This window comes from Drosophila rhopaloa, unplaced genomic scaffold (genome assembly GCF_018152115.1).
Source record: "Drosophila rhopaloa isolate 14029-0021.01 unplaced genomic scaffold, ASM1815211v1 contig_2, whole genome shotgun sequence".
In the NCBI taxonomy this organism is placed as follows: Eukaryota; Metazoa; Arthropoda; class Insecta; order Diptera; family Drosophilidae; genus Drosophila; species Drosophila rhopaloa.
In genome coordinates this window covers 2,277,448-2,304,231 of record NW_025335083.1, presented here as the reverse complement: position 1 = coordinate 2,304,231, position 26,784 = coordinate 2,277,448, and the positions used below count along the sequence as shown (strand labels likewise).

General features: G+C 41.6%; 1 protein-coding gene across 2 annotated transcripts; it reads left to right on the top strand.

Moving 5' to 3' along the window:
* Positions 1 to 612: 612 nt before the first annotated feature.
* Positions 613 to 26,770, top strand: LOC108049184 (cartilage oligomeric matrix protein). Of its 2 annotated transcripts, XM_017130293.1 has the most exons (14): positions 613 to 699; positions 1,171 to 1,435; positions 8,191 to 8,372; positions 10,115 to 10,181; positions 10,237 to 10,552; positions 10,614 to 10,743; positions 11,135 to 11,272; positions 14,482 to 14,676; positions 15,727 to 15,844; positions 22,018 to 22,139; positions 24,131 to 24,453; positions 24,856 to 26,339; positions 26,392 to 26,525; positions 26,591 to 26,770. In XM_017130293.1, exons 3-14 carry the CDS (start codon positions 8,288 to 8,290, stop codon positions 26,659 to 26,661), a joined length of 3,183 nt encoding a protein of 1,060 aa, XP_016985782.1. In that variant the 5' UTR covers positions 613 to 699; positions 1,171 to 1,435; positions 8,191 to 8,287; the 3' UTR covers positions 26,662 to 26,770. The 2 variants fall into 2 exon arrangements, with proteins under 2 accessions (XP_016985782.1, XP_016985783.1); XM_017130294.2 differs by lacking the exons at positions 613 to 699; positions 24,131 to 24,453; positions 24,856 to 26,339; positions 26,392 to 26,525; positions 26,591 to 26,770 and adding an exon at positions 22,956 to 23,445.
* Positions 26,771 to 26,784: the final 14 nt, after the last annotated feature.

Sequence of the window (26,784 nt, the reverse complement as noted above, 5' to 3'; positions counted from 1 at the left end):
ATAGCACGAACTTTTCCTTAATATTTGGTACAAAATCTCGAAAATTGATCAATCTGTAGTACTTAAGCTGAAAAGTCGGTTTTCAGATTTTTTCTTAATTAAGGAAAAAAAAACTTAGATACTACTGAAATTGTTATATTGGCAGATTGAGGAATTCGATAGATGGGGTTTCACTGTATTTTTTTTCAGAAAGCTAATAATTAATAAAAATAATGCCATATTAATGCAATTTTTTATCTAATTTGATTTTGCTTTGTTCAGTTGATTGCCGAATCTAAGGAGGTTTTCATATCTCAAAACCCATTACCACTTTTCACTCACTTCCTCAATTATTGGACGGCGCTTTGGCCACACTGTCGATGTTTACGCAAATTTCGCACGTGGGCGTCTCGGCTTACTCACGCGTCAAATCAAAAGAAACACAACACAAACGAAGACAAAACGCTGCTGCTGCGGCGTCGCTTTTTTCCCGGCAACAGCAAGCCGCAGCAGGCAACAGCAACAACTGCGGCGCAACAAGTTAACAGCTGAGAACAAAACAAACTGCAGAAAGGCAACAACAAGTTGTCGCTGCCTCAGTCAACAGCGACGCTGACTGCTCTGCCTCTGCCTCTGCCTCTGCCGGCGTCGAGACTCGATGACTCCCTTCGCATTTTGAAATTTTTAGTTCCAGTTCGCGTTGGCACGTTGGACAAGACGGTACGTGTTTGTGGTGATCCTTCGATCAGTAATCGGTGATCGGAGATTAGTGATCACCAGGTGGAGAATCTCTAGCCAAATCTCATTTCATTTTAATCGTGCGAATCCCGGGATCAATGACGGATCTAAAGTGTTCTTTTTAAATCCCCTACTATAAAATATCAAATACCGATCCCCAAGCAGCATCCTCCACTTCCATTTTCAAGGTGTCCAAGATCGCGTCGCGTTCGCCTTCTCGCTGTTAATAGCATAAAAGTGTTTTAATTTTTATTGGCACGAACGGGGCGAGTCAGTTGCGGAGCAGTTGTCGTTGCTGGCGGATCGGCATCGCGTCGCGTGTTCGCCTCCTCGATCCCATAAAATCAGCTCCACGCAATCTTTGCCTGCGTCCCCATTCCACCTTCTTACCTGGGGGATTTTGAAAAGGGTTTAAATTATCTAATGCATCCGTTTCGTTATCGATTCTTTTAGTATGAAGAGCCTGCGATTTGTTTGATCTTTGAGTCAGCATATAATAATAAAAGTGTCTGTGCGGGCGTCCAGGAAGCGACGGAAAAGTGTGGAAATACTCGTGAAAATAACTCAGGTCGTTTCCATTCTAAATTGCGCGTTGACAGCCGCAAGTGGCGCAAGCAACCCCTCGACAAGGAGCTGTCAGTCCCACCAAGCTATTCACTCAGTTCCGCTTCGGCAGTGGCGGCACTTCTGGAGCACGAGCAGCGTCCTTGACCAAGAGGTGAGTGTGAAGGTGGGCAAACCTTCGGTCTGGAGGCTTCCAGGAGTGTGCTATAAATAGGCTTTGTGTGGCCAGAATCTGGGTTAGCCTGGTCATTGGTTGAGGAGTGGAACTAATATAGTTTCTTATTCAATTCGAAAAATAAAAAAGCGATTGGTGAATTAACCAAAATCAAACAAGAACTTTTTCGCAAAAAAATGTTGGAAATAGCTTTAAATTTATTAAGACGATTTCGGGTAAGACACACGATATAATTTTTAAAGATTGTTTTATTTTTGCGTCCTTTCTACTTGGTAGAGATTTAATCTTACTTGTTATTTATGTTACCTATAGGTATGCTATAGCATACTTAATAATGATAATAATATATATAATATTCAGTGTGAGCTTAGACTCTTGCTCTTAATTTTCGTTAAAATAGGTAAACAAAAAAATATATGTAATTAATTATCAGATCTTAGACTGAACTTTTTTCATCCGTGGGTATGCACAATCATCGCCGCCTTGTTGAAAGGCCAATTTATGAATATTTTTTATTAGCGCCCCATAAGATTACGATTCCTTAAACCGCCATTTTTATCTGATGATTAATCATGCTAATTGTTGTTGTAATTCAAATACTATCGATACATATTAATTAGCCACGCCCAAGCCAACCGCAATCTCGCCGCAAAATCGGCCTGTGGCATCCACATAGGCCGAGCGACATTAATCTGTGGGAGATCTCGAGATCTCATCTGCATTGGCGCCATAAATACTGCAGCCGAGTCATTTATTAATTATCGGACTTTCCACACATATTTAGACCCGCTTGAATTGAGGTTTGTGCTTTGGGGGAACTATAATTATGTGATCATATGAGGTCGCTGCAAAGACTATTGTTGTCCACCTAATAAGAACGGTTGTCTAAAACAGCAGCCACAGATTGTTAATGACTTTGACCAAATAAAGCTGAAAACATTCTCCGATTTATTGTATTTATTTAATTTTATTTGGCTTGATTTCACAATCACTTTGCAGTTTCTACTGTGCTCTGCGACCCTATTCAAAGCGAGTCAATTAAAAGACGCCCACAGCAAAGATCTCCATAACAATTTATAACTGCCTTTTCGAAAAACATTTTAGACTTGCGGTTATTTTATTATTTGAATATATTATTTAAAGGCAGTGGCGTCATGACTCAACGGGGTTTTGGTTTTAAACAGGAAGTAAACAAAATTCGAGTGATACTTTAAATCAGTCTTTTCATTTTTATTGTACTTTGTAACTTTTTACTTTCCCTTCAATTCAATTCATATCGATTTGTTTAGTTATGCAATGAGATGTGACAAATAAATCTAAAATTGTGTTCGCTTTGTCCAATCATTGATAGCCCCAACCCCTCACAGTTGACTTGTCAGACTTGGCAATATCTTTCTGACCATATATAGAGCTCGAGTTGACATTATTAAAACATAAATAATATTGCCATTGTTGGTATTGGAATTTCCGCTTGGCAGCGAGTTATGAGTTCATAAACAAATGCAAATTAAGTGGAAAATTGTTGCACCAGCAAATTAGCGCATCGTCAGTGGAAAGTCATTTAGACACCAATATCCGACCTTATGCGGCGAATCAGGTTAACAAATTATAATGCTTTGTATTGACTCGATCATATATTTGCAATTCAAATACAGCTCAGTCACAATGGAAGCTAGGGCTTTTTGTGTTGGTTGTTTTGACTAGCGGCATTAAAACTGATTCAAGTCAAATGGAGGCGCAGACTTCGTTTTAATGGATCATCAACATAAGTTAATGTGTTTTTGGTTTGGGCTAATGATAGATTAAGCACATTCGCACACGATTTGACTAGGTTGCTAACAAAATAATTATCCAAATTGTACACTTTTAACCGGGTTTCAAGAATATCATTAGTAATAAGAACGAAGACATTTTATAAATATTTGATTATAATTATAAATTTTGAAGAGATATGGAAACGCAAGGCGTGGTCTCACCAACACCTTAAAAAATCATTTAATTATAAAGCGGCCAAATTCTTATCATGATGTTTATTGAAGTTTATGAAAATAAAATACGTTTTGGGTCGGATTCTATGTTCTGGCTATAATTTTCAACATTTGTTCATCATGTATGTTTAGCTTATCGTTTGAATATCAAATTTTTTAATTTGCATTAGATTAAAGATTATAGTCACACGATTAATATCCCTAACTAACGTTTTACAAATTAAAATTTTTTTAATGAGTTTTTTACATCTACAATTTCAAACAAAATTTTCCTGGCAGGTGGCAATTACCATACCAGAAATCTCCATCACCTGGTGTGTAATTGACAGACCTTTCAATATTTTGAAATAGGACTCCACATAAAACCTGAACACAAGCTGTCAACTACTGCATTTTTGTGGAAAATAAATAGTCAAAAATTGAATGGAAAAAAGGCGATGTAAAGACCGAGTCGAAATTCAAATCGGTACAGATACAGAAATCAATAAAATGAGGACGTCAAGTGCCGCTCGAGACTATTGAACTCGACTTTGACTCCAATCTTAATCTTGACACTTTCAAAACAACGATGGAAAAAATGGTTGGCTTGCGCCGGAAGTTATACAAAGTCTATTATGATGAAACCAATTTATCAGGCTGCACAAAATCAATTCAGTTCACCGCATTTCGATAGTTTGTTGATTCCAATTATAAGGTGCCTGGAAAAAAATTAAACAAAGGCTGAAGAAAGTTGCCTGCAAATGAAAAGCCGCTGAAGAATTTCCCTAAGTGGCTTAGCCGCTCTTTCTCTCGATTTTTCACTCTTTCTCGTCGCCCGAGATGCGTAGGCGCCGGCATAGATTTTTTCCATGTCAAGCCAGCGACTGACAGCAGGTTTGCCAGTCATCCGGAGCCCCAACTCGAGCCGAAGTTTTTGGCCGAGCATTTAAGCGCGGCTGATTTGATTTCAGTGACACGACGCCTGCGGCGGCAGCGAAACTTGTCCTGCCCACACGCGACTGCGGCGAACAGCCGCGCATGCGCAGTAGCTTCGCCAGCGATTTTCTGTTCGTTTTTCGTTATTTTTGCGCCGTTTTAAGCGCCCTGGGGGACGCGGACACTACGGTTGCATGCTGGCGCGATCGGCGAAAGAGTCAAAATATTTGAATTTCTAATGCCACACGAGGGCCGGCACAAGAGTGTATCATTAGATCATCAAACTGCCAAAGACAATTGAGTGGTTTGGCCCTGCTTATATTTTTAATAAACCATTTAAATTGGTATTTCAACGCATCCAAATGTCTTCTGTAAGAATACCGTTTTAGGAGTACGCAAACCCCGTCTTGGAACGAGCTTCATTTTAATAGTTTCTTATAAAACCAATTTCGTGATATTATGACTATCTATTAAAATCATCTGTTGATAAATTAATATTACATTTTTTCTGTAAGAATACCGTATTAGTAGTACGCAAACCTTACTTTCCTTACTTTCCAACCCGCTCTTAAAGAATAATGAGCTTCATTTTCATAGTTTCTTAATACTATATTTTATAAATATATGATATTTCTATTTCTTTTTATTAAAATCGTCTGTTGATAAATTAATATTAGCTGAAAGAACAGTTAAAAACAAAATAATTATTAAACGATTGCTAATAACACAGAAAATATTTCTTTTTCGATCCAACAGTTCTTTGTTATTTTTACCTGGCAACCAAAATAATTCATTTTCGCAATATTTTACCTATCCCATGCGTAAGATCAGAAATTACCTTTCCCAATGCTATTTACATTTATTGTTATTATAAGTTAAAATAATATTATCTTGGGATCTATGATTGGATGTGAAGGTATGGGACTTGGAAGCAATTCAAATATTATTTCATCGAAGTGGAATTAAGATTAATTGCACTCCAGTGGATATTCCATTCCCCCTCTTATGGTAAATACCCCTAGAACAACCCTCGCTGGCAACCGGCTATCTAGGGTTCTCGTTTCCCTATCGCCGTTCTCTCCGTACTGCCATTTAATCTGATGAAAATGACTTTTTCGATAAGCATCAAATTTCCTTTGATGATAGGCCAGAAACGCCTTTGTCACTGTCGTCTGCCGGTGACGCTAAACTTGTTCAATCGGCTCGGATCAGTGAGGGGTCCAATCCGGCTAGTGGGTGAAGATCCCGTCCCAAGCCACATCCAATGCAACCCTTTTCAGTTGCGGTTTTGGTTGCGGGTTGATCGCTTTGCGGCTTCCGTGTGTATTTGGCTTTGCTTAATTAAATGTCAATCACTGTACTCGTCGGCTTACGGAGGCAGACTTTGTTTCTGATTTGTCCGCTTTATTAAGTAGATGTGGCGTCGTCTTCATGATGCCGATGATGCTGCTGTCGTTTTGCTGTTGACTCTTGGCGTCTCCATGGCGAGATTATGTTTTTGGGGCCTCAAGTTGATGACTGCGTGGGCGCTGGACAGAGATATATTCTCGGCCTATGCATGATCTATACCGAACCGATGGCATTAAAAAGTATTTAATAAATTTCTGGCCTGAGGATTATGTGTTTAGGTGTATGTTGGAAGGTGTTTCCACTTCTGGTTTTGGGTTTTCTTTATGTTCGAGGCGGATTACTCCGTTGACATTTGGTGGGAAATGTTCTGGCGGTGCCTGTGTTGGATCGGCAGTTGGCGGTCTACTTAACTGGATATATATAAACGTTTCAATGATCACTTGGCACAGATCTCCGGCATTACGCTTGGGTTAAGTTCTTGATAACCTTTCACAGAATTTGAAATAGATAAAAAGATTGGACGACTTAAGTACTGGGAACTTATGGGCAACATTGGGTGAAATCTCTTTTTGATATGGGATTTAATATAATCTGAGAAACATTTGTTGAATATTTCATTTAATCTAACGAATATTAATCACTTTGCCATCTGAAGAATGATTTATTTCAAAGTTTATGTCAATCGTTTTATAAACACCCTTGATAAGTCTCTGTTATTATAAACTTTGATGGTTGATTTATTTTTTTACTCAAGGTTGCTCTTTGTAATTATTTTAACACCCAAACACCTGATAATTATTGGTTATTGCTATGTTTATTCGGCTAAAAGGTATTATTCGAATAAAAGTATTATAGAAAATTTAACTTATAAGAAACTCAATTTCAATACTAAAGCACTCGAAAACCGCATCTGTCGAAGGGAAGATAAAAGCCCTAAAATACTTTCGAATGATCCTAGCTAAAGTATATGGTCACTGGGATCTGCCACTGCCTCTTCTAATTTTATTACTTGAGAGCCCCATGCTTTGGTAATTGCGATTACACCCATAAATGGAACCGATCCCACAGCCCGTCCACTTGTGACTCAGTGACATTGTAGCCAAGAGAACGAGAAGTCAAGAACAGCAATAACAACTGCCACTATAAATCCATAACTGTCAGTCAACATTTTGGACCAGTATCGGAGAAGTTGTCGTCGCGTCTTGTATGGCCAGAACGCCATTTGCTTTTGGCCCGACTTCGGAGTCTGAATCTCAATGTGGCTCTGTGGAGCATCGTCGACCGTTACCACATTCCTGGGACACCTCAGCGCCAAAGCCAACAACATCTCGGCCACATTTCTCGTGTTTATTTAAGCATGAGAGTTGTGTAATGGCTGGGAGTTGGAGGATCCACTTCGAACTTGCACGGACCTCTCTATCAATTGGACTTGTGTGTTATGCCGTTTATTACGCTTCCTGACGTTTGTGGCTGCTCAAGTGATGAGCCAAATGTTTAATTGCAACTGTGTGTTTTCGGGTGATAAGTGTGGAATCCTCAACCCATTTTCTAATTCATTTTACGACTACTGCTGGTCTAATCAGAGAGTAATTATTTTTACCTATTTAATGGATCGTTAAAGGCTGAATTTATGATGACCCAAGGAGGTTAACATTTTTTGTGACTCAAGAAGTTTATTTAATGGCGTTTTTTAAAGAAAGCAGATGTTAGAAAAGGGAGTTGTCATTGTGTAGATAATTTCTTCAGAAAGTTTTCAAAATTACAATCGAGTTACGTAAATTTCTAGTAGCCCTACCAAGAATCAGTTCAAAATATCCAAAATTCATCACCTAACGAAGAGCTTCTATCAACTCTTCCTCGAAATTTCCGCTGGGGAAGCACCTGAAAACACACCCAGGAGAAATCAAATCTGAACACACACATTAAATAAACATTTATTTAAGTTAAAAGAGGCATGCAAGAAAGAATGATTGCAAATATCCAACATAAATCTCCGAAAGCTCAAAGAATCCACAATGGGCACACAAAAAATTACAACAAGAAATATAAAACTTAAGCTCCGAAATGCTTTATGATGATGACGCCCACAGATGGCCAACGAGATGAAAGATGTAGAGGGAACACCTATACAAATATATTTAAACAGATATATCTAGGTGATACCCGACCAAGTACTTCCGGCAAAGTAGAAGGAAAAAATTAAAAGGGGGACCTGGACATGCTTGTTATAAAATTTAAGAAATCCTAAATATTTATCGATCGCCCTGCCTTTGTCCCGGTTAATTCTTTTCTGGTTTCTCGTTTCAAATTTACTTTGACTTTTAATTATTATTTTATGCGATTTTATTTTATACGCAGCTATTGCTACGCAGTGATTTTTACCAGGCGTTTTATTTTTAAACGTAAATAAACAACCACCGGCTGAGCACCAAGATCTTATTTTCTTCGTTTTATCGTTTCTTTCTTTTATTTATATTTCAGCGGACGGACAGATTTTAGAGTGGGGAGCCGGCAGCCCCTCCATTCCCCTCCATTCCGTACCCCGAAACTACGGAAGACAACAGCAACAACGACAACGATGAATTGGACGCGCGTGCTGCTAATCGGGCTGACCGCCTTGGCGCTGACATTTTTGGAGGTTGCATCACTCTCACTCGATCCAGGTAAGTGCAGCGACCCACCTTCCCCCAATCTGCATTCCCCTAACTCTTTTGCACTGCTCAAAAATGTGCTTATGTCAGACCTGAAATTCAAATTCATGGTTTTACTTATTAGGGATCGATAAAAGATAATAGTTTAAATGGTGGGCCTTACTTTGGACTAAGCTAAACTAGATATGTTCGGAACTTTTACACAAACTAGTCCCTCAGTTTTAAAGTTATTTGGGTGAAACTTTGCACAGTCTTCTTTCCGCTGGAGGTAATAATTCGCAATGTGACGAATCGGTATACTATAACCTGTAGCACCCAATGGAACAATGTTGTTTCAACAATTTCAGAATAACGGTTTTAGTTTTATAAAAATCGGACGACTGTATCATATAGCTGCAATAGGAACGACCAAACAAATTATTGGAACATCGACACAAATTGCAATATAAAATATTTAATTTTTATAACAGCTGCAAGGATAATAATCAATTATGTCCAATCAAAAATTTAAAAAGAATCAAATGTTCATAAAAAAATGATTTTACATGTAAACCGTCGCGTTTGGATTTTCAATCTGTTTACAATATCATGATAAGTTAGCTTCAAAACTTTAATATTAGGGCTGGTATTAACATATTTTCCTTTCAAATGAAATGTTAAGATCGCACAGGTTTTAAGGCCTAATTAAATCCAACAACTATCTAAAGTTAGAAAATTACAGCATGGGATTTGATTTATGTGCAGTGTATGTCCAACGTTGCAAAGTTTTTGTGGTCAAACAAGCGACTGCTTGCAACTGCACCATCGTCAATGTTTGTCGAGAAACGCCCGAAAGACATACTTTCGGTTACCAACTTGGCGATTTATGTAAATGTCGAACTCAAATCCCAATGCAAACGTCGCCAACTGACAGTGGGGTCACCGGTTGTTGAGTTGGTGACCTCCCTGGTCCGTAGATGGAGATATTTCAGGCCGGCCGCCAGTCGGGCCATCTTGCGACTGGAAATCGCGACTTTTATGCATATATCCCAGGTCCATGTCCATGTCCATGTCCATGTCCACGTCGTGAAGGTCATCTGGCATGAGCCTGTCACAAGACGGTCGCTGCCAGCATGACAAATAACCGCACAAATGCGTGAAATTCTATTTAGAGTCGTCTTGATGGATTCTTTTGCCCCACGGATTGTGCAAATACGGCTCGGACCCGATTATGTGTCGTGTATTTATTTGGGTTAACAGGGCCCGCGGTATTAGTGGCAATCTCCCGGGGTGACCAAAATAAATAGTTCCATGTTCCGTGGTCGAGGTGTTGTAATCTGTGGCAGGCGAAAAAAACCGATTGCCAATGTTTGTGGGCAAATAGAGCAAGTGGCTAAGACTCGGTTTACATGAAGTGATTAGCCAACAAGACCCAAAGATGATTCGGGTACCTTAAGGCTTTATCTTTATTTATATTCGGTTGTTTATTTGGCAATCAATATGTGTGGCTACAGCAGAACGGAAGTTGTTCGTATCAGTTTCGAAACTGATCACTGAAAGCTAAACGAGATAAGACACAAACTGCTTCAAAGTTGTTGGAAAGTACTTTAAAAATGTTCCTGGGAAATTTCCCATATAAAGAATTTAATTCCCGTTTATACATGTAGAATCTGCTAAATATTCTTTATTAAATATTTGAAGTCTTACTCCATATTTATATTTATGTAACATCACATTAAATCACATCGATAACAAATTGATTATCCAATTCACAGTTGCTTCTGCCGAACTGGAACAGTTTATACGAAAGGGAGACGTTGTCATATCAACGCGTCACATACGGTGAGTAATTAATCGCGAACCTGGTGACTGATAACTGATTCCTCCTACCAAACAGACCTCGTCGAAAGCTGCACATATCCATTGAAGCCCTCTTTATGATCGACTTTCCCATGCTAAAGCACAAGATGTCATTCTTCCTGGACCGCAAACAGCAGCGGGTGACCCTGGACATCAGTGCCAATGGAGCCACCGAGTCCCGGAACTTCGACATACCCAACATCAACGAGACGAGCACCATCCGATCCCTGGCACTGCAGTTCGCCAAGAATCGCATTACGCTCTATGTGGACTGCAAGGCGAGCACGCATCACGACATCGACATGAACCTGGCCAAGCTGTACACCCAGATGGACGATCCGGTGATCAAGCTGGTGAGTGGACCGACCTCAGAACCAAGTGGGACCGAAAGTGAGTGAAGCATTTCGTTGACAGTTCCGCGAGCGCAAGTATCCCCTCCACTTCGACGGGGACATGGAGCACTCCCTGCAGCGGGCCAACTGCCAGAAGGGCATGCACCGTCGGGGCAACCGCCGCATGCTGCGCAACAAGATCACCGAGCGTGGTGAGTAGTCCCAGCCAATCTTCGCCAAGGAACCCACTCAATTCTGGGTGCAGAGGAAACAATATTATTCGATATGGCTGGAGCATAGAGTTTTTCTCTAATACTTCTGATCATATTAATAACCTGAAATGTTTACTCTGCCATCAATTTATATATACTTATGAAACTTACTAGCTCATCAACTAATATAGTTTTATAATAGTCCATGTTACCTAAGTTAAGGTTTATTTATGCTGATGCGTTATGATGTCGATAGAACCTTAAACTTTGTTTAACTTTGGATTTGTGATGTTTTGTGGTTAGATTGACATAATTTGTTTAATAAAGTATCCATTATGATCTAATTAAACTAATCCATTCTACAATTTTCTCTTTGTGTTCATCATCACAGAGAAGAACAAGAAGCGTGACGTGCGCGGCTGGTATGAGCCAACGATCGCCCGGGAAGGAGTCGTGGACCACAGACACCAGGAGGTACCAACGGACGTGGAGCGCGGAGACATTCCCGTTCTGCATGGCGATTGCGAAGGTAGGTTGCCCATCTATCGTCTTAGCCACCCATCTCCATCACCTCTGCAATTTGCAGTTTGCAGTCTGCAGTCAGTTATCAACTGTCAGTCGGTAGTCCCAAGGCAGTCAACGAATCTTCGCCCCAAGGCGTGGTCCCTTCCAAACCGGGGCTTTCCTACGGCTATGAGGGTTGGGCTGCTGCTAGATTAGATGCTGGCTTTGATGAAATTATTTGGCTCTTGACGGTTGGCGTTTATGTCACTAGAGGAACATAATTCAATTAAGCAAATGTAGTGGGGCAACCTGAAATGGGGTACGTGTGTGGGCTGTTGGACTGATTCGGGGGATTGTTGCATCAAGTGGGGGCTTGAAGTTTCAATGGCAAATGAACGCGGCCCTGACGAGCAGTAAAGGCATTCTTAATGCAATGTTTGGAATAGTTTTAAACACATCCATTTCATATCTGAACACGTGGCAAGGAGTTATTTAAATATTTAGTCAAATCTAGAAAATACGGTTCGTAGGTATACTATATTCAATAAAGAATTAAATTGGTGTGTTATAGAATTAATTGTTTTGAATAAGAAGCAAACGAATCTTTTCAAATTAAAGAACTGAAGTTGATTGATAATGTAGAGGGTACTCCATAAGGAAAAGTAGGTGGGTTGCAAAATCAACAAGCAGATAGGTGAGGTCTAGATGTTTTAAGTTATTTATATATGTACGAGTCTAAATCAGCTCAAAATGTTAATGCCCCTGTAATACCCTTCTCCATTACCAATATGTTTGTCCTTGAGCATTATGCTCTTCATTAGGCAAAATTCCTTTGCTTAACTCGCTAATACCTTATAAATCTGGCAAGCAATTAATAACGTCCCATACGCATATCTATGGCTGTGTAATATGGCTATAAGTGCCCTCATCGAAGTCACCGTCTTGGCCAAAAAGTAGCCGCTAAGTGATCACAGGGAATAGGTGATATCGGGGGGGGATGAGGGGTTACGAGGCGCCCACAGAGCGAGAACACTAATGAACGTCGAGATATGACAAAGCCCATGCAAAAGCTGCACTCGTTTCGTACAGTGTCGAGTGTCGAGCCGGCATAATTATTATTTATCTGGCTCAGAGCAAAGACACCAAATTGGTAGCCAGCTCGATCTGTACCCACACAATCTACACAAAGACAAGCGGACTCGGTTGTACGCTTAAAAAAATTAGATGCTCGTTCTTTTGCTACGTATCTTTTCAGTAGTAAAAGTGTAGTAAAAGTAAAAGATTAATTGTGTTGACTACTGATAAGAAACCCATTATTAAATCTAGGCATAAACTGAGTATAAGCTAGAGTGATCATCATTTGTATTTACCATTAAATGTCGTATAGCAAGTCTTTATTGTAAAAGTTTATTAACTTTTTTAATGCAAACTGCTTAACAAAAAAATCCAGATAAAATGACAAACGAACACACGTTCAAGTTACAATTAAAAAAAAAACCTAACAAATTTTTACATCACACTAAATTTGAGTTAAGTATTGTGATGATTTTGATAAGGCGTAATTAAGTATTGAAATGCCAGCATAAAATTTATAAATCTAATTTTGTTCTGAACCAACTGTTTTTATAAAAGTTTTCGTATGCAAATTGAAGTCTGCTTCCGCAGACAGTTTTATTTTAAAGCTTTTGTTTCTTTTTCCATTAACTATTAATATAAAAAATTCGTAAGATCGTTTGGTTTTTAAAAATAACAGATTCGAACCTCCGGCATTTTTTCGTTTATTATTAGAGTAATTTTAAATGGTACATTTATTTTCCTCATTTCTTCTCTTAGTTTATAGCAGTGTTAGAGGGTAAATATGGTCTGGTTTCACCAGTTCGAAATAAAAACGCTTTGTTCTCTGAGTGTATTTAACATGAGTACGGGGCGGCATATAAATCGCAAACGCAAAGGCAACGACTGCGACAAAGGCAAATCGTAATGAATGAATTACGTGGCCCGCCGACGACAAACAGATAGAAGCGAAGGTTGCCCAATGTAACCAAAACGAGATCGAGATTGCTGGGGCGAGGACCCCAGATGGAGGAGCGGAATGGGAGGCCCGCGATCCGAGTTGGAACGGATGCGTTTGGGCGTTAAGGCGGCGGCGTTTTCAATGTTGACAAAACTCACTCAGGCACTCAGCCAGGTAAACCGACAAAGTCGGACAGATGTGCCTGTAGTACCGACCACTATGCTGGACTAGTTTAGTTGTTGCCATGTGTCTTACATGGTGTTGTACAACTTAAGAGGCCTAGAGATGACAGATCTATAAGCGATATATTGCAATTTGCAGGCTTTAGCTGGATTATGATGAGAAAGATATCTTGAAATTCCAGTCCAGCCAAGACAATCCACGGAAGACTCAGCAGTTATTTTAACTATAGAGTTGTTAATAGCAACAGCTCGGTGTGATTTAGCAGTAAGGCTTGAAGGCTTTTCATAATAGTACAGTAGTTGCTTATACCATAATCAAAGATATCTAAAACCTATTAGGGTGTGTTGCAAATGAGTAGAAATTGTAAATTTGCAGCACAAGTTGTGAAGGACCTTTTTCAAAGTTTGTTGAAAGAGACTAATATAACTTGCTTTGTATATCTGTTGCCTACTTGAAATCTGTGAGCCTTTGTCAAGGTAGTTTTTATATCCTTGCAGAGTTCAGTCTAAAGTTTGCAACTCAGTAAAGGAGACATTTCCGACCCTATAAAGTATATATATCCAAAATTAACCGACGTGAATGCGAGTTACATAGCAAAAGAAACCCACTCACAAATTATGCATAAACCCAGTACCTGGAGTTGTACCTTTACTCCAATTAATCAGCACACTGACTCATCCCTAGTGAGGAGAGGGAAAGGCGCGAAATCGGGATTGGGTGCTCGGCTTTGTTGTCCCATTGCATTAGGCTCTACTAAGTCGCCGAACGCATTAGCAGCTGTTCAATGTCCGGATGGAAGGAGTCCATTGGAGCGACAAAGCGGATTAGGTTGCAGTCAGGGGGTTCCCACTCCGTGCGTCGCAGTGAGTGCGATTTTTGCATCGGTTAGACCTTAATCTTGTCAGAGGCTTGAACGCTTCCCACACACATTTACCGGGTTTTTAGTTTACAGGGTGTGGATGGTGTTCGTGAATTATTGTTGCTTTACTTAAAGTCCCCTCCGAACCCGACTTATCTCTGCCCTTCGTCCCAAACAGACGCCCTCGCACGCTCGCTGAGCGATTTACTGGCATTGGTGAAGCTGCTCCGCGAAGACGTCGCCCACCAGCGCCAGGAGATTGCCTACCTGCGGATGCTCTTGGAGAACTGTGCCGGCTGCAAGAATCCCCTCAGCGGCGATAACCAACTGCGCGTCGAGCCCGACTGCCGTTCCGCAAATCCTTGTTATCCTGGTGAGTTAACCTAAAATGTTGGGGGAAAATAGGTTTAAGTTAATATCGGAGTCATCATTTGCCTACAATTAACCTAACAAAACACTCATATAAGTCAATTTAAATTTCGTAATACATTCATAGATTTATTTAATTTTAGAATATTGTATATGTCTCAAGAATTCTGCAAAAATAAATACACTTGGCCCTCGCTTATCACGGGAGTTACGTTGCTAGAAATCCTCGTGTTAAGCAAAATCGTATTAAGCAAAACATGGATTCAGTACAAAATAAGGGGTTACGTTCTAATAATTCAAAATTGGCAGCAAACAAAATTGTTATTTTCAAATTTGGTCTGTTTTAATTAAAGTTTCATACATTTGTTCAAAATTAAAAGTTGGTATTCAATTAATAAAGTTGCTTCATATAATTAATTAATAGGTTAAACTTTATAGAAACTTAAAAATGTTAAAGAGTAAGGAGATTTGTTTCTATTCATATCAAATTTTAAATGCATTTGGTAGCATTTATAGTTTAAGTCAGTTTGTTTCAACATGTTTTTCTTTTTTGGTGGTCCCTTATCAAAAAAAATCAGTAATTTTCGATTGTTTGGTGTCTTTTAAAGCTTTATTTTATTTTGCAATCGTGTAAGAACGAGATTTTTAGCGTGTTAAAAAGGGAATGGGAGAAAATTTGTAACCGTGTAAGAACGAGTTCGTCCTAAAAGAGTTCTTATTAAGCGAGGGCCAAGTGTATTGATTTTCTTGATCCCTTACAAATTGTAATCTTTCTGTGGATGCCAAAAAGTTGGCGAAGCTTTAAAGACAGTATTTAAATAACTTTTTTGTTTGGTAAATTAGTTTTGATTATTTAAACTTTCAAAATAGATTTCAGAAATACTTTTGGCTCTGGAATGTAAAATGTATTTTTTAAAAGTTGTACAAATTATTTTTGATCAGTGCTTGGTTTTTACTTTTTTTAATATTACCCAATTTCATGGGGCTTTAAGTTTGTTTAAGCTCTGCTGCCAATTTAAAATGTTAAACCTTGAACCTTCTGTATGTTTTGCAGGAGTGGAGTGCCTGGACTCGGCGGCCGGTCCCAGATGTGGCCATTGTCCCCTTGGCTTCATTGGCGATGGCAAGACCTGTAAGCCGGGCGTCACCTGCGCCCACCACATGTGCTATCCGTAAGTCCGTCCTGCATCCCCAAGTGCCCCATGTGTATTCCTGTGCGTGTGCTTTTCGTGCGCCTGTGCGAGCAAAATTAACGCGGCTTGCAGAGTTTTTAATGGCGTCAAGGGCGTGGCCATCGCATCCGTGTTAATTGTATTTGTCATGCTGCGACTCCGAGGGCTTTAAAAGCGCCGCCATCCGAAAGGCTGCTCCCTGCCCTGACTGTGCAATTATTTGCATTTGGCCTTAATGGCAATTTGATGTTGTTTATGGTTTGATGATCTAGCCAGCGACTCCCTGACAAGCTCCCCAGTCGCCTGGGATATGCCTTCCTTAGGCATAAGCATATGCATATCTGTATCTGTGATTGATAAGCACGTGATGGCCATTGAGGAGACACATTTAGGCCTTTATTTACTCTGTGAATTCTACGAATAAAAGTGGGCAAGAAGACCACGGACATAAGCTGGTTACCCAGAACAGAGTAAGTGGATCGGGCTTAATGGCTGTGAGTCATGTGAGGGATTGTGGAACCTGTTTTCTCACCTCTTCCCATCTGATAGGCTCTGTAGATCGTAGATATGTCGATTCGAACGAGAAGACTTCCTAATCCGTTCCTACACTGCGAGATTTTCCATTTCTTACGCATTATCGAGTCTGCATAATTAATTTGGACTGAGATAAATATTTAAATTATCTTAAAAATGGGGATTTATCTATCGAATGATCTCTTTGATCTGTTTAAGATTGTTAATGAGGTCAGGCAGTGAAATAGAAATTTGGTCATCTAGATTGGGATTAACAACTCAGTCACCTCCTGACTTGATGCAACTATCATATCTGGAGCTCGCAAGGGAACCTTTCTCTAAAAAGACATCTTAATCCACCCACAGCCCATATCAAGCTGTCGACCTGAAACCGGAAGAGTTCGTCACAATCGAAAATCAATAAAGTGGTAAATATTGTTCTGGCTGCCAAATTTGTGTCACTCTGAACTAAATATGCAAAAGACCCTCAGCCGTGCTGGGGGCCCTAATAAAAACATTATTTCGGGAAGATCCCCCGCCTGCATTGCCCAACCAGTCATAAATATGTTAAACAAAACTATAACAAGTTATGCGATGTAACGGAGCTGGAACTGAAGAGGAATATTTTGTAGGTATTGTTGGACAAAATGCAACAAAACCTTTGGCAGTACAGAACCCATCGTTGTGGGGTCTGGACCACAAATGGCACTTGAAGCAGCCGCATAAATTAGTTAAATGTGAGCTGGAATAAAGGTCCCGCACCCAGTTCAGTATGGGGACTGTCCGACTTCATTGTGTCAAGACACTCAAAGTGATTTCTGGTATTCTTTCCCTGACCAGGCACCCAAAGTGAGCGCCTATCCACTCCTGGCCACGCGTATAGGAGTACTCGGCCATAAATTTGAGTAAATTATTGAAAAAAGGCCCCACGACCGGGCTTTTGGAAACACCAAGAACTGCGTGTTGTAGGTGTCTAGGGATCGGTTCGGCTTTTTGTTTACCTCTCTTTGGTTGCGGGCAAGGTGCGCCTCTGGCTGACCGTATTTTAATTTGCATAAAATTGCCTTAAATGTTGTCACGACGCCGACTCGTTACTGTCATCTTTCATTATCGATGAAATGTGGTCAATGTGTGTGGTAGGCCCAAATCCGAAAATCCATTCCCGCTGCCCATTACCGATCATTTTAATTTAGAACCCACCAAATGTCATCTCAACTTGGTCATCGCTTTGTTTATTGTCACTTCTATTGAGACTCCCATTCTTTCGGAGTCTTTGGAAGACGATCGATTCTATTAAAAGGCCGTAAAACTTGTGCTAATGACATGCACACCTGTTGATCCTTTGTTGTGGCTTGTCGTGTGTATTTTATGGGGGTACAATGTTGATCCCAACATCCCTGTCGATGGTCTCTTTTGTGTCGGGCTGGTTTTTAGTCGTAGGAGTGCTCTACAATGATTGAAGATGTTACCTTTCTCAGTAAGTTGTGAAACAAAAATGCACTCAGAAATGTGAATTTCTTCTTGATCTGAAATACTTTCGTTTGCAGAGGCTAACTTGATAACTTCCTCGCATTGCAGCTCTTTTAGTCTTGAGCCCCTCTTCTCATGCACATTTCGTTTTCGTCCAGCACTTTCCATTTCCCAAGGGGCAAGCTCAGGTGGTGCTGACCACCTAAAAGGCCAATCATAACTTTGCCCCAGGCCGATGACAGTCGGGCCTCTTCGCCCAGAAAGTTTTCACGGCGCACACTTCTGTTGTTCATTATTTAAATTATGCATTTGACGAAATAATCAGCAATGCAATCAAGCCGAAGTCCACGAACGCTGGGAGATTATATTACCATCTGGAGATAGGAGATACCGATTCGGAGTGTGATTCCTAGGCCAATGGCAGCTGCAACATGTGTACGGGCATGTTGAACAATTCCCGCGACAGAATTCCATTTGATTGAGAAAACTTTCCCACAGAATCTCAGTTTTCCTCTCCATGGTTTTCCTCTCTTTCGCCAACAAAACGTTTACGGCCACAGGTAAAAGCAGGAAAAGCCACGAGTGGAAGCAGCGGCTAGCTGGTTCACAGCTTCGAAACATCAAAGTTCGGTGGAACGCATATCTCAGTGTGAATCAAGTTCGCCTACGCATCGAAAAAGTGGATCCATTGATTCCAAGTCGTCGTCGTCGTTGGGAAGTCGTTTTTGTATTTGTTGTTACTGTTGTTGCTGTTGTTGCCGTGGCTGTTGACTCTACAGCGTTTGACTGCTTGAATTCAAATTAATAGTCGACTGGCAGCGATTTCAAGTCGGGCTTCGTTTATGCCCCACGAACTTCGTGATAGAGAATTATTTCGGTTCATGAAATCATGATATAAAAGTGCTGGTTCGGTATATCTTGATGTTTAACGCATATGTGGGAATGCTGTAAATCAATTTTCTTATTTACAAAGATATAACTTTAGACACACAACATCTTTAAAATGATTTAAAAATAGAATAGCATTTTTATAAATAAATAAATACTTGCAAATTAGTGATGGTAAATTTTGAACAAAACTTATTTATATATATCCACTTAATTGTATTAATGCATTTAATTATTTGCAACATACTTATTATTATATCCAATGTGTGATGTTTAAAAAAACATCTCATTTTAAACAATTTGAACTTCAAGTCTCCTGGAATTCATAAGTTCAGATTAATAACTGATTACCCTCAATAAAATTAAGTCGGTTTTAGTTTTATCCTAGATTTATCTGAACAAGCCTTAAGTTTGCAAATAACTTTAATGTTCGGTTTCCACTATACTTCAGTACAGACTATTAACTTAATACCTTAATAGGGATTTTATGTACATCCCACGTAAGGAGTTTGCAATATCATATCGCCGCATAAACAGTTTATGACGCCGGTCGTCTTGGCCATGCGCAGGCGCAGCAATGAAAACAAAAACAAGGCGAGATCAGGCCCGAGCCAAGAGCTGGGAAGTTGGAGTTGGAGTTGGAGCCGGAGTCGAAGTCGAAGTCGAAGTCGGAGTCGGAGCCCCAGTCAACCTCACAGATAAGTGGCCTGTGGCAAAATAAACGCCGCTTTATGGCAGTTAGCTGCAGTTTGTCCAAAGCGTGCGCCACATTCGGGGATTGGGGATTGGGGAACGGGAGTACGTGGTAGTGCAGATTGAGGATGGTTGGTGGCACTGCCTGGATGCAATTCTTCCCCGCGGAAAGGGAGCTCCACTGCGAGTGGCAGCCAAGCCAAGTGTTTGTTGGCTCTTTTGTTGTTAGAGCATTTGCATGGCTCGCGCTACCATTAGAAGTCATTTGAGTGAGGTTAATGGCTGAGCGGTAGAGTAAACTCTAAGAATAGGGCTCGGTTCGAGCCAAGGAATACCTAAAACATGTGATTGGTGGGCTCCATCCAATCCATGACTGTAGTAATATTGAATACCCTAACTTGCACCACTGTTGCCCGAAACATTTGTGCTTCTCCACCCATTGAAAGTGGCTAAAAGCCTTAGCATGCTTCAAAACCATGTTCACACATTACTCAGGCCCTGCTCCTTCACTGGGACCTGCCCTCTATTCTTCCTGTGGCTCCTTGGGCTGGTGTTTGAACTGGACTCCAACCCGAACTCGGCGGAGATCGGGGCCCAAGCCAGCAAATTGGAATTATGAATTATGAATGCGTGGTTAATAAAAAGAACGTCCAGAAAGAACGGCAGTCGAGACGAGGCAAGTGGGCCCATGCTAACCAAGCTAACCAAGTCGGGGGACGGAGGCGGCTGAAATGCTAATGCGTTCCTCGTTGCGCTCGACTGGATATTTTCCCAGCACTCAAACGATGCCGCAGAGCCGCGGACCCAGACAATATGGTCGGATGAACTGAAACAAAGCAGAAAAGCGCGAAGTGGAGGTTAGAAAAGGGAGGGTGGTCCAAAGATCTGGGAACGCAGCCGGAAAGCGAAAACCCCCACGCAGCATCCAACTTGGATGGTCAGTGCCTTGACTTGGACCTCTTGCCACTTAAGTACTTAACACTTTTGGCTAATTGCGCCTGGCCAGTCTGAGGCAAACCCCGAAATGCTTCCACGCAAGCACTTTCCGGATGAGATTAGGGACAAGTGTGTGGTTGCCCACCATGGATATGCCCAACTCGATGGCATGGGCCCCAAGCTGATGGATCTCATCTACTGACAGCGTTAAAAGAATCACTTTTTGCGATTCGAATCTTTTCCAGCAAACAACATGTTGTTATATTACTCTGTTTAAATCGAGAATAATGAATACAAGATGATCGTTTGAAACTATAATTTGTATGGAGAATATGAAATGACAATTTTATGTTTAAAATTTCATATTTAACACATGTTCTGGAAGACTTATACCACATATTAAATGGAAGTTTAAGACTTTAATTGAAGAAATCTAATTTACACGTTTTTGTAATGTATAATTTTATACAAACTGAAATAACACATTTGAGTTTTTATCAAGATTGAGTTGAAGCTGGCTTTATCGATAGAGCTCCTTTTGCATTAGCAAATAGTGTTGAACTTTTATATGTAAACTTAACTTTGGCTATTTGGATATACCCTCTTTTATAACCATTTTAAGGGTATTAGGTCTGAGTCAGTCACTGCTAGGCTTTTTACTTTAGCTCATCATTATTATGGCTTGCTCCCCGGGCCAAATGGAAGCTGGGCTGAGAAGCCAGGGTCTAAGTCCATGGGCAACTCCAACTAAGACTTCCGGCAGGCGAAAACGCACTGTGTGCTTAGCCATAAAATATTTGAAACTATGGCTTCTGGGTCAGTTGGGCACGGTAGTTCTGGCTGATGGGTGATTCCCCTAGGAAATTGGACTGCCAAGAGTTATGTCCTGACAAAGTGGGATGCAAGTCGAGCCGGAGTTGCAGATGAAAACGATGATGGGGTCCCAGCTGCAGATGAAGACGGAACAGCGTGTAACTGTAACCCCGAACCAAACCGAACCGAAGCGAACTAATGACCATGTCATGATATGTAAATATTTTGCAGAGCCATAAGCTATCCCACACTCTGGAGCATAAATAAGGAACGGTCAGAGAAATTTACATGCATGCAATGCAGTTGGATGTTTTGTGTTTTGGCCATGGGCCATGGGCCATCTGCATCGCAGCCTACACACACTCGTTGCCCATTCCTTTATTTATTTGTGTTTCGCTGGCTTTTAATAAGATTTTCTTGTAATTGTAATTTGTTTTCTTTTCGGGATCCGTTGTCCTGCGGGGAAATCGTCCGAAAATCCACCTGAGGAGGCGGAGGAGCCCCTGCCACATGTCTTGTCTCTTGTCGAACTGCGCTTTGTCGGTGCTTTTGTGACCCTCATTCCCAACCCCATCCCCTTACCCATTCCCATACCCATCCCCTCTGCGGGGCAACCTTTTCTCTTTTCCCAGCTCACTGGCTTTTGTGTAGCCGTTTCCACTAAGCATCATTAATAAATATGCCTTTGTATGCGCGACTGTGTCCAACATTAACAGTCTTTTGTTGCTGTTTGTTCCTGGCTGTCGGTATTAATAATAATAAACAGTATGCCAGAACGGCTAGCACACACACATCACCCATTCCCATCCCCCATCCCCCTGCTCGATCGCATTAACAACAATCTGTGTCTTCCTTTGCAGAGGCGTTCAGTGTCACGATACCGTGAATGGAGCCCAGTGTGACTCCTGTCCAGCGGGCTACGAAGGTGATGGACGCACATGTTCGCTACGTAATCCTTGCCTGGACACTCCATGCCCCTCAGGTAAGTCGAAGCCACTCAATTGGAATGGTCGCGGTCTCGGTCTCCCATGGGTTTGTTTTGGGCCAGCTACTCCCTCCACCCCTCTGTTTGCCCTTCTAAGTGGAGTTTTGTCTTTTTGGGGATTTTGTTGATTTTATGGCTAATTTGCGTTTGTCGTGTGAGTGGGTTGATTGGTAAACATGGGATCAAAGTAGAAAAATGGAAGTTCCAACCAAAAGAGGAAGAAGGAAATACTTAAGCTGCTAAACATTAAACATTTAAGTTGTATTAAAAAATGTACATTTCATTTTAAATGTACTTAGTTTGACTTATTACTTTATCAGGTGATACACACTTTGGAAATTGCATTCAATACTTCACTTTTGTAGAATTAAAAATATTTAAACAACTAATTTCAAGCCTTATTTCACACAATTAAAATTGGTATGCCTGTCTATTTGAGTGTAGCGCACTCAATTCACACGATTATTTGATTTATGAATGCCCTCTTCGGCTTAATTCGGGCTCTGAGGACTCGCCGACCCTTTTGATTGAATAAAAAACCCTCTGAAATTATATAGTACCTGGGATAATTTCGGGTTTCCCGCGAATGTGTGAAACAAGGCGGCTAATCAGAGCTCGGTTTTACTGGGATCCAGAGGCAAAGTCATCAGCAACGACTTTCAGGCGTGCTGGAATGTTGGGGCCTTATAAGTCAAGTGGTCTAATTGATCTGCGGCAACAGTACAAAGAAGGTGCACCTAATTAGCCAAGTCAAATGGGACACATCACCAATTACCTACCTACTTACTAATAAACAATTCTCATTTGTATTAGGCAACGTTCTAGTGCCCTCGCATAATGTGCAACACTATCAGCGGCAGAGCCAGTACACGGCCCGCAAATACTCGGTCGTAACGAACTAATCCGCAACGGAGAGACAATCGCAACGTTTCGGCCAAGCTATGAAACACACCTAAATTACATATACAGAACGTAGAAAGTGCACATATTGAATTACTGTCTTTATAAAATAGTCATAAGTTGTAAGCTCTACGATTGGCATACATCGGAATTCATAGTATTAGCAGTCCATTTAAAAAGCCGAACGCACCACCTACGAAAAAATAGCACATACTATTTTTGGAAATGTATTGTAGATTAGATTAAATGCCCAGAAAGTGGAGTCTATAAACGTGTAACAAAATTTGTTTCCCCCCGCCCGAAATCTCCCAATTATTGTAATAAAATATGAATAATATAAATAAAAAATGTATGCTGTAATTTTTCGTATTTAATAAATAAACTCCACTATTGGCCACATACTTTTCTTTGCCTTTCAAAATCATACATGTATATCACAACCCACTTGCCCTAAAATCGCATCATGTTTATACACTATCATTTTCTGGTCAAGCCTACGAAGATAAATAGTGAGGGTAAGTGATCGTGGAAACGAACGAATTAAGACCATACAAGGAAGAACACTTCAAAATATAGTATACCCGATTTTTTTAAAGCCAATTCAAAGCCAGAATTAAAACAAAACTATCTTAAATTAAATATGAACGTACTTACATTTAGAGCAATTTTTCTGATTTTCAGACAGGGGTCTCTTTTTTCTTTACCTAAATAAACGGATTTGTAACGACCTTTCAGAAAGTTATTTACTAACAATAAATTACAAAATGATCATGTTTTTAGACATTTCCAGAAAGCAATTTTTTTTGGTTCAAAAAAAAAATAAAAAGAAAAATAATATAGTTAGCATGAAACAATAAATATTTTTAAAACGTAAATATTTTATTTTTACGTTATTTTATTATAAAATGTGTGTTAAAAGATAACCACATGGGCCAGCCTTTTAAGAAATCCCCTTTTCCCGAACATCAATATTTTTCATTTCTAGCTAGTTTCAGGAAGAGACTTCTGATATTAGTCCCTTCGATACGATAAAAAATGCATTACATCTCATTCATCTATTTTCTGCTACCATTTCTTTACCAAATAAGGCGCAGAATGCATGCAGGTCGGTTATGCACCCCATTTCCATTGCATCTCATGTCCGAAGGGTCACGAGGTCAACGGCACCAGTTGCCGGGACGTGGACGAGTGCCATCTGTACGATCCATGCGACGATCTTTCGATCTGCACAAATCTGAATCCGGGCTTCCAATGCGGTCCCTGTCCAGTAGGTTTCGATGGAGTCCACGCACATGGTTATTTCGGGGACTATTATCCCGTAGACTATCGCAAGCAGACTTGCCTCGACGTCGATGAGTGCCGGACTGGCTTCTTCAGGTGCCCGGATCACTCCACCTGCATAAACGAGATTGTGAGTCAAATATTTAAGGTCTATCTCTGTAGGGAACAATATTGTTTTCATAGATTGCATATGAAAATCCTGCAAATCTGCGAAATCTTGGCATAAGTAATTACATTTAAAAGAATATGAGAATTACAAGTGCAAGTAAAAAAAAAACGAATATAAAATTTAAAATAAAATTAAGTTCGTTAAGTTTCAGTGTGTTAAACATTTTGTGCGAATATAATACATCATGAGTAAATATTTATAGGTAATTGCATAGATAGGAACCTCGAACGGAAATCTATTGAAACAATTTTAATGACTTGGAGAGTGAACTTTTTAATTAGTTAATATCTCTCTGTTTTAAAAGTAATTGTTATAAGTAAAAAATTACATTTCCGAGTCAACTAAGTCTTCAATTTTCCCCAGGGTTCCTACAGGTGCCAGTGCCACGAGGGATATGTGACCAATAGCACCTACAGCTGCCTGGACATATCCTCGGTGTCGGTGTGTCCGGATGGAACCGTTTGCGACCGCAATGCCGTGTGCCTGGGGATGGACAACCTGCGCCACTTGTGCCACTGCAACGTCGGATGGGCGGGCAACGGACTGGTCTGCGGAAGGGATTCCGACATGGATGGGTGGCCGGACAAGTCGCTCAGATGCCCGGAGCTGCACTGCCAGCGGGACAACTGCCCCAAGCTGCCCAACTCGGGCCAGGAGGACACCGATCTGGATGGCCATGGCGATGGATGCGACGACGACGCGGATGGCGATAATGTCCAGAACAGCCAGGACAACTGCTGGCTGACCTACAACACGGAGCAGCTAGACTCGGACGACGACAAGGTGGGCGATGTGTGCGACAACTGTGTCCACAAGTACAATCCCAGGCAGCTGGACACGGACGGAGATGGACTCGGGGACGAGTGCGACGGGGACATCGACAACGACTCCATACCGAATGAGCTGGACAACTGCCCGCAGCTGCCGAATCCCAGTCAGTCGGATGTGGACAACGATGGTGTGGGCGACGCCTGCGACAACTGCCCGAATCTCCCGAACCCCGACCAGAAGGATCGCGACATGGACTTCGTGGGCGATGCCTGCCACCGGGACATCGATGGGGATGACGACGGAGTCCCGAATTCGCTCGACAACTGCCCGATGGTCAGCAACTCGGACCAGCTGGACACCGACGCGGATGGAACGGGCGATGAGTGTGACGACGACATGGATGGCGACGGCATACCGAACTACAAGGACAACTGTCCGCTGGCCAGCAACCCAAAGCAGGAGGACGTCAATCGCAATGGGAAGGGTGACTTTTGCGAGGATGACGAGGACGTTGACGGTGTGCCCAATGGCATCGACAATTGTCCGAACAACTCGATGATTCATCACACCGACTTCCGCACCCTGCAGACGATCCCCCTGGATCCCAAGGGCCTTTCCCAGGCGGACCCCAACTGGGTGGTGCATGCCAATGGCACCGAGATAGTCCAGACCCTCAACTCGGATCCGGGTCTGGCGGTGGGCAAGGACGCCTTTGGGGGCGTGGACTTCGATGGCACCTTCTACATCAACGACGACACAGACGACGACTTCGCCGGGCTTGTGTTCAGCTACCAGAGCAGCTACAAGTACTACGTGGTGCAGTGGAAGAAGGGCTCGCAGACGTACTGGGAGCCACGGCCCTTCACCGCCTCCGCGGCACCGGGCATCCAGATCAAGCTGGTCAACAGCACCGACGGTCCGGGGCCAACGATGCGGAACAGCCTGTGGCACGAGGGGAACACCGACGGAGAGGCCAGGCTGCTGTGGAAGGACCCCATGAACATTGCCTGGAAGGAGAGGACCTCCTACCGCTGGGCCCTGGTGCATCGGCCGGCCATTGGCCTCATACGCCTGCAGTGAGTGATGGCTCCTGTCTGAGTGCCCACGTCTCTAATCTCCTTCCCACAGAATGTACGAGGGCAACCGCCTGATCATCGACTCGGGCAATGTATTCGACTCCACGCTCAAGGGCGGACGGCTGGGCGTGTTTTGCTTCTCGCAGAGGATGATTATATGGTCCAATCTGCAGTACAAGTGCAATAGTAAGTAAAACCAGGCAGAGATGTCTTAGGCCTAACCCACCTTGCTTCCATGTCTCCCGAAACAGACCGAGTGAAGACACCGATCTACAGCGATCTGTCCGACTATCTCAAAACGAAGGTGGATCTGCAGGACTGACGAGAATCGCCATCCCCCCAAAAAAAAACGAAAGAGCCCTTCTTTGCCATCAATTTTAACCAAATTAAATATTAGTGCTACCACTTAGTTAATAAATGAGTTGCCAACCGAGTTGGCCACGAT

What these genes read in the sequence shown, in the direction of transcription:
- LOC108049184 (XM_017130293.1), top strand. Translation starts at nt 8,288, where the DNA reads ATGAATTGGACGCGCGTGCTGCTAATCGGGCTGACCGCCTTGGCGCTG. An exon ending in ATATCAACGCGTCACATACG is followed by an intron (nt 10,182 to 10,236) that starts GTGAGTAATTAA and finishes CCTACCAAACAG; the next exon opens with ACCTCGTCGAAAGCTGCACA. An exon ending in CGCAAATCCTTGTTATCCTG is followed by an intron (nt 14,677 to 15,726) that starts GTGAGTTAACCT and finishes TATGTTTTGCAG; the next exon opens with GAGTGGAGTGCCTGGACTCG.